The 8,866-nt window shown below is 32.8% G+C and overlaps 1 protein-coding gene across 1 annotated transcript; it reads right to left on the bottom strand.

The window, feature by feature from the left end:
• Window positions 1-5,739: 5,739 nt before the first annotated feature.
• Window positions 5,740-7,748, bottom strand: LOC114194985 (uncharacterized). The gene is made up of 4 exons (XM_028085383.1): window positions 7,260-7,748; window positions 6,969-7,192; window positions 6,759-6,893; window positions 5,740-6,454 (listed from the first exon to the last, which is right to left on the bottom strand). Exons 1-4 carry the CDS (start codon window positions 7,746-7,748, stop codon window positions 5,740-5,742), a joined length of 1,563 nt encoding a protein of 520 aa, XP_027941184.1.
• Between the last annotated feature and the right edge of the window lie 1,118 nt (window positions 7,749-8,866).

Raw genomic sequence — 8,866 nt, 5'->3', positions numbered from 1 at the left:
CAATGGCATCAACAATGAAAAGAAGAAAGGATACTTAGGGAAGACTTGTTCATCAAGCAACAAGGAGATAAAAAATGGGAAGACGAAATGATGATAAAAAAAGACACAAGCTTAGAAATATATGCTCATGAATTAGCCTATTTATCCATTCCTAACAAACCTATGGGTGATCAAAGTCATACCTATAATTGGGTTGTTTGTTTGAGAAATATTCCTTTTCTTTTCTTTGAGCATTTTATCTTTAATTTAAAATAGTTTGATGATTTGTGCAGATGGGTATTTGACCCTAGAGACATACCTCCAATATCTTTGATAATAAGAGATTAGCCTCTTTTAGGATCCAAATCACATTTGAGTAGAATTTCTTTTTTTTAATTTTAGATTTGTGTCTTTGATTTATGCTTGTGTTTGTACGTAGGACCTTCTATAATTTGGGTCGAATTCTCTCCAAATAGGGAAGAACGATAAGGAATCTTCAAGTGAGACGAAATCTAAGACAAATTCATTTTAAGAAGGAGGGTATAATAGAGGACTATCTCCTAAACTTCAAGTGGTACAAATTTGAGGACAAATTCTCTTCAAGAAGGAGGGAATGATAGAGGATTATCCCAAGATTCCATAAGAGAAGAACTTGAAGATGAACCTTACCAATTTAAAGGACCTGTGACAAGAGTAAGAAGCAAGAGATTGGAAGATCAAAACTATTCAAGGCTCCTCATTCTACAAGTAATCTAAAATTAAAAAAATATGAAGATCATGGCTTGAAGCACATTTGAAGGATTGTTTTTAGGAAAATTAGTTTATGTTTTTTGACTTTGGGTTTCCTCTTAGAAATTAGTTATGTTCTATGTTTTTGGGCTTTAGGCTTTCTTTTATAAATTAGTTTATGTTTTTATGTTTTGGGCTTGGGCCTTCTTGTAGGGTTCTCAGGTTTTCTTAAACTTATGTGCCTATATATAGAAGTACCAAAAACAATGTAGACACTTTTAATCATATATTGAATTTGATTTCATTAAAGAGAGGATTCTTTTTGCTCTCGGCTTAGGCCTCCCGTTCTTATCAAAGATTAACATATTTGTGGCGAATCTTCACTTGACTTATCAATCTACTAGCTTGTGGCGTCCTCCATCTCTGTCTTATTCTGCATTCTTCTCTGATATATTCGTGTCGTGCCTCTTGGAATTCAAATTCAAAAATGATCATACTCTTTCCTGGATAGGATCATATCATCTAGTATCTAAAGCAAGGTTCTGATTTGAATTTCCTCTTCTATGTTATTTTCTGTCATATAAAAAAAAGAACTACAATTTTTCAATATATGCTTGTTCTGCGTTTTGTTTTAAATTTTGTGTTTCATTTGTAAGGAGGAAAACCCCTAAGGTTGTTTCCAATTTGGTTGAATTTTTTTTTTAATTTTGCATATTTTTTTTTATTTTCTGTTCTCTGTTTAAATTGTGTGTTTCTACATTTGATTCGTGAAAATTATTTGTTTTTGTGTTTGGGATTTGCGAGTGCACTTACTTTGATTTACATGAGTATGAGGGTTTGAAGGATAAATTGTTTAGTTTGTTTTTTGTGTTGAACTGGAAAAACAAAAACAAAAAAAAATGTGGATCAAAGTCAAAAGGAAACAAATATATATTTAAAAAAAACGGATCCAAAAAAAGGGGAGTTCAACACAACTTTTTGTTGCAATTTTATTTGTGGTTTATTGATATCTACTTGCAATCAGTCTTTCTCTTAGAGTCTCTGTGTTGTCTCCTTTAAATCTCTTTGGTAGTCCTATTATTTTCTAATTTTAATTTTCTTGTTTTGTGTTTTTAAAATTTCTTGAAGTTTTGTCTAGAGTTTTGTATTTTCTTTAACCTCTTGAATCAAAACTTAGATCTCGCAACGCTTTTCACTTTGTTTGTTCACTCTTTGCTTAAGCTACTGGAGTTCTTTGGCAAGCCCTAAAGGGAATTTGAGTGGTAAAATGCAAGAGAGTAGATTCAAGATAAAGCCTATACACGAGTAGAAAATTGAGTGAAACACTTAGTAGAGTGGTGAGGTCCAAAAAAAAATATTAATTCTAACATTTTCTTATAGGAATTATAGCAATATTGAGTAATGCAACATATTTCCACAAAGACATCCTTTTGGAACTGATTTAACATATGGTTTAAATTATCCTACTCCTAACCAGAATCATTTGGTTAAAGGACTTGAATGTATCAAGAGAGTGACACGTAGAGATACACCTAGTGTTTATGAGGCCTTGGTAGAGGACGTCAATGCCTTGGAATCCAAAATTATAAAGCTATATGGCAAGATTACTAGTATTAAACGGAAGCACAATCCTGATAGAAAATCATTGTCAAAGACAAGTATACTAAGATGTTCCAAATGTGATGGCTATGGGCATGAAACTTATCAATGTCCTAATGGGGATGTAAGTCCCATGACTCATGAAGCCCTCAAGAACTACATTTCATACTTGAGAGAGGAGGAAGAAAGGACAATACAAAAATTAGATGTATTGAAAAGAAAACAAGAGCGAAAGATAAAAGTAGCCAATGAAAAGGAAACACTTATAGAAAATGAAGCAAAGGAAAAAAGAGAAAGAGGCGAGAAAGAAAAGAGAGAAAAAGAAGAAAAAAAAGAAAGAGAGAGAAGAAAAAGAAGAAGGAGAGAGAAATATTTATAGAATAAGATATTTAAAAATAATCTCATTAAAGAATAGTTTTTAGAAACACTTTATTTGACATATTTTGTAATTTATGTAAGGATAATGATACTTTAATCCACTTTTTTTGACCCACTTTTAACCCACCATTCTCATCACCCTTTGATCATCACATCACATCACTACAAAAAATTAAAATAGATGATCTAAGGGTGATGAGAATAATGGGTTAAAAGTGGATCAAAAAAAGTGGGTTAAAATATCATTTTCCTTTATGTAACGTAAATGATTGACCGCTAACAACTTAATATATTTAACTTTAATTCTCAATTACAATTAGTATATAGTTGGAATTAAAGTAAGATGAATTTTAAGAAATAATTAATTTTTGATTTGGGCATGTGCATCTCAGTTGAGAAAAAAGTTAAGATAATTTAAAGGAAATGATAACTAGTGCAGTGCAGCACATAATTAATTCTTGATTTCACATTGTTTATATGTTTGAATTTGGAAAATTGATTTTATTAATTAAAATAATATAAATTATCAATTACAATTATATATAATTAAATATTTTTAGTTTCATTATATTTATGTTAAAATATAAAATAATTAATTTTATTAATTAAAATAAAATAAATTTATATAACAGATTTTCTAAGAATAAAACTATTTTTTTTATCTTTTATGTTTATAATCGTTTTTTAATAAAATTTAATAAAGTCTCAAATTTATATATTAGTTACTTTTTTTATTTTTTTAGATGTTTAATATTTTATTATTTTATAGGTGATATATTAAGTTGCTTATGTTTTTACTTTCATTTGTTACTTTATTTGTTTATTTAAGTTTTTTTATCTTTAATTATATTTTAATTTTTAACAACATTAAAATAAATAAAAAACGGTTAAAAAAAATTAGTACAAAAACATAAAAAATATTTTTTGTTTAATTATTTTTTAACTTTATTTTTATGTGCATCAAATAAATTGTTAATAATTACATTTATATAATATTTATGAGCATTTTTATCTTCTAAACATAAATAAAAACACTAAAAACTATTGAAGTCATAATTTATTTAATGTCTTATTAAGTTTTGTAAAATTTAATATTTATTAATTATTCTTAATTAAACTCATAATTTAAAATAATGTCACAAATTAAAAAAACAAAACTTCAATAATGTCAAAGATTTACACGGTTCTAAAACATTAAAGGTGTCATTAATTTTTTTTTAAAAGAATTAAAAACATTATCTACCCAACAATAAATTATATTTTAATTTTGTAACTATTATAATGGCGAGAAAAAATAGTTAAGGTCTTAGATTTTATTAAATGCATATTTAATTTTTATTTTAAATAGTTTATTAATATATTCTATAATTATATTTTATTGTAGAACATTTAATATACAAATTCAAATGTCAATGTTGCACGCTAGAATCTCAACAATAAATTATTTATATCCTAACTATTAATTAATTTTTGAACATATTTTGAATCAATTAAAAAAGAGTTTCGTTATTGTATTAAATAAATACCTTTACATTTATTCAAGTAGGAGTAATATATATCTGGAAGAAAATTCTAGAAAAGACTTTTTTTTTAAGGAAAATAGAATGTTTCTAAGTAATTTAATTCTTTATAAAATTTTTATTTATATTTAAACATTTTAATATTATTAAAATAATAGGATATCATTCTTGTAAAACACTATCGTTCCTATAATATAATTGTCTAGGTTCTCAAACAAACACTCACAATAATTTAATTAAATTTTATTTTCAAACATAATGTTATAAAAGGTATACTGATATTAAAAAAAAAAAGGCTAAAATACTCCCTTGGTCCATGTTTTCGCTGGAAAATCTCAAATAGGTCCATAGATTTTTTTAATCTCAATTTGGTCCATAATTCTGCAAAATTGATTCAATTAAGCCCATTCTGTTATTTCTTCATAAACGGCGTTTACTGCTGATGACTTGGAGTTTTGTACATGCTTTGTTGTCAGTTAATTGTGAGAAGCAGTGCAAATGACGTGATGTTCTCCTATTTAGTAACATCTAGTAGTTTGTCCTAGCATTTTGGGTGGCAGGAACTGAAAGGAGAGAAGAGAATAGTTTGTTTATGGCTTCTTCTCATTCATGGTCGACGTGCTCCTGCAATGGGTTGGGGGTGCAAAATCGAAGTGATTCTTGTCATGGAGGTGGGTCAAAGAGGTTGGGTTCAATGCCTGTTTGCTATTGTGGGGAGCAAGCTTTCTTGAGAACTGCTAGAACCCTTAAAAATAGGGGGAAACAATTCTGGGGATGTCCTAAGTATAAGGTAAGATCCATGGAACTTTGATTTTTTTCGTTTAAGTTAAGCAGGAGATATTTGACGACTGTATGTATGGTTTTTGGACAGAGGGGTTCTGAACAATTGGTTGGCTACAATTACTTTAGTTGGTTCAGTGGAGATGAAGAAATTGTTGGTTCAGTCATGAAGAATGAAGAAAGGGATGTTAGTGTGCTGAATATGGAAGAAATGTACGGGCAAAGGATGAAAATTCTTAGTTTAGAAAAATCTGTCATGAATTTGGAAAATAGGATAAGGGTGTTATTTTGGGGGGTTTGTTTTGTTTGTGTATTGAATGTAATATTATTTTCGTTGTTGATGAAAAATCCATAATGCATTGTAAAACTTTGATTGTTTATTGAATGAGAAAGTTTGATTTAAGGACATAATTTTGGTGTTGTTATAACAGACCCAAACTTTTGGCCTCATACACCATATCATAATTGAATAAAGAAATTGCTATATCAGACCCAATTTGACAACATAATATCCAAACTGTTATATAGGTGTTAATCACAAATGTACTGCAAACATACATAACAGATCCATGCTCTTAACAGAGCCAAAAAAACCACAAAATATCAATTCGTTTGATCATTACAACACATGCATAAAATCAACAAAAAAACAGCACAGAGTAATGGCATTGGTTTGATCATTACAACAGATGCAGAAAATCAAAATGGGATCAACACTTTCAAAACATGTCTTCTAAAGACGTCCCCTTCAAATTCATGGCTTCCAAACACGTCTCCTTCTAGCTTTTAGCTTGGTCCTCATTGGTTGGACTGCACCTGTTGGGCGCGTATTTGGTGGCCCTGTTGTTTGTTGGCTTGGTGGAGCAGAATGTGGAGGAGCAGAATGTGATGAAGCAGATTTTGGTGGAGCAATTGTTGCTGGCCCAGATTTTGATGGAGCAGAATTTGATGAAGCAGATTGTGGTGGAGCATCTTTTGCTGGCCCAGATTGTGATGCAGCAGATTGTGATGAAGCAGATTGTGGTGGTGCAGATTGTGATGAAGCACCAGTTGGGCCAGGTTGTGATGGACTAGGTGTTGGGCCAGATTGTGGTGCAGGTTGTGATTTAGTCTGCTGTGGTCGAATAGGACAATAGTTCCTGTTGTGTCCAAGTTCCCTGCATACACTACACCTCTTACGAAACCCCCCATTAGACATTTGAGTATCATCTTTCTTTAACTCCCATGGCTCCAATCTTCTCTTCTTCTTAGGTCTTCCAGGCAAGATACGTTTTTTTGGAGGCATGACATCTAGATAAGAAGTTACTTCCAACACTTGTTCACAATTGATAGGGTAAACAATCGATGCATATGTTTGTTCATAAGTACACTTTTTAAAGCAATCTGGAATGAAATCTTCTGCATTAATGTTCAAAAATTTGATTGCACATAGGGCGTGACAGCATGGAATTCCACTGACACTCCATTTCCTGCACGTGCACTCCCTTTTATCAATGTTTACCACAAATTGCTCTCAAAGTGCTGAGGTGTGGCGAACTTCAAACAACTTATCTCCTGCCCACCTAATTACAATCAAAAAATACAAATATTTTGTAATGACAGGGGACCAACTGAAAAGGAGAAAAAAAAAGGATCAAAGTGTCAGTGTACCTTGGTAACCAATGCCTCACTAATTTTGATTCGTGTTTCAGTCTATCCAAAATTTTTGGCATGATTGACCCCTTATAAGCTGCAACTTTTTTTTTGTTGCTGGCCTATTTCTCCATGATGTACCCTCGGATATCCTCTAACATGCTTATGATGGGCTTGGTCCGAGTTTGAAGTAGCACACTATTGAATGACTCACACATGTTGTTGACCATAGTGTCACATTGAGGTCTTATAGTGAACCGTGATCTTGACCAGAACCTAACATACCAGTACACAAAAAATGAAGTCATTAAATACTAAAATCAATTAACTAACAATGAATATTTGACTTACCTTAGGGGAATCGCTATTAAGTATTTGAATGCGTCCTCATTCAACTCCTTAATTTTCAGCATTTCTTTCTCCCAACCTTGTGGATATGTGGAATATGCAGCCAGCCACATGAGACGCTTGAGGTTTTTTCCTGGAAATTGCTTTCGAAAATTGGCATAGAGATGTCGGACACAATATCCCTGATCCACTCCAGGAAGCAGTTCTTGGATAGCTTGAAACAGACCCTGTGAAGTACATAAACTTTAGTTATCAACATACATTGACATAAAGTAGCATTTTTTATAATATTACCTTCTGCTGATCTGATATAAAGGTGCATGATGCACCGACTGTATCCCCACCCAAATCATTTATTAGAAGCTCCATGAACCATCTCCATGAGTCCTTGTTCTCCACTTCTACAACCGCATATGCTATTGGCAAAATTTGGTCATTGCCATCTCTTCCAACTGCTGTCAATAACTCTCCACCATACTTGCCCTTCAAAAAGCAGTCATCCACTCCAATAATGGGCCTACATGCGGCAAAACTATCTTTGCATGCCTTTAGGCATGCATAAAACCTACTAAATATGACTTCACCATCAATGTTTTCCACTTTAACCTTCACTGTAGAACCTGGATTTCCTCTCAAAAGCTCATGTGCATAATCATATATTCTTCTATATTGCTCCGAGAATGAACCATCAACAGCATCTCTTGCAATTGCTTTTGCTCTGAAAGCCATATTTCTAGATATACAGACATTCCACTTCCTAGATACCTTGTCACGGATATCCATGACCTCCGTATGCGGGTTTTCTCAAACAGTCTTTTCCATCTTCTTACTCAACCATTTTGCATTCATTAACTTCACATTAAAGTCTCTATTGCAGCTATGCTCATCAATTATTTTCCTAAGTTGCCAAGACTTCACTGCAGACATATATGCACAGTAAGCATACCAATTGCACTTTCCCTCCGCACCAAAACATTTTACAGTAACTCTACTCCTGTCATTTTGATCAAATCTTAAATTCTTTCCATTTGCCAATGCATATGTTCGAATAGATTCTGTAAATTCCTTTTTCTCTATGAAATAGGTACCAACTTCCCATTTGTATTGGTCCATACTTTTTGGCATTGAGAAGGTTGGAAACCTTCCATAACTCTCTTTATCATTGTCTTCCTCATCAGTGTCGGTTGCAGTAAGGAATTCATCTGAGTGCCACTCAATATCTGAAAATTCATCACTAGGTCCTACTCCTACAACCTCATCCTCACTTGAATTACTACACTGTGGTTGACTGCAAGAACTTGCTCCTCCAATATCTTCTAGAGTACAACCAACTTCACATTCCACGTGACCATCCCATGGCTCAACTTCCTCGTCATCTTCAACACTGACATCAACAAGCCCTTCATCACAAAACTTCTCTGCAGCAACATCACTCCTTGTATCCTCACCATCTGCATCTGACTTATCTTCGGTTTCGTCATAAACCTCAACCACCTCCACCTCATCTGCCTCATGTAAGTTCTCTTCAACTTCAGCATGAACCTCCTGCACATCCTCCTTATCAGTCTCTTTTTCTCCATCATCATCCAACTTCTTTTCAACTTCAGCATCAAAAACCTCCACATCCTCCTTATCTGTCTCTTTTTGTCCATTAACTTCATCATCCAACTCCTTTTCAACTTCACCATCACCCTCCACTTCTTTATCCCCTTCATTATCAACCACACCCCGTTCAATCATGTTAATAACCTCAGGTTGAGTTATCCTGTGCACCACATAAAGATGAACAACACCATTTATCATAGATATGGTGGTCATATGCATAGCGCCTTTGTCATCAACTAGTTGCACCAACCTATCTTCTAGCATTGACTCTCCTCCAACAGAGTACCACAACTCTT

Source organism: Vigna unguiculata, chromosome 8, assembly GCF_037176805.1.
Source record: "Vigna unguiculata cultivar grain cowpea cultivar isolate G323 ecotype 2 chromosome 8, ASM3717680v1, whole genome shotgun sequence".
Taxonomy (NCBI): Eukaryota; Viridiplantae; Streptophyta; class Magnoliopsida; order Fabales; family Fabaceae; genus Vigna; species Vigna unguiculata.
Note: the sequence above shows the minus strand (reverse complement) of the source record. Positions and strands in the feature narration are given on the sequence as shown.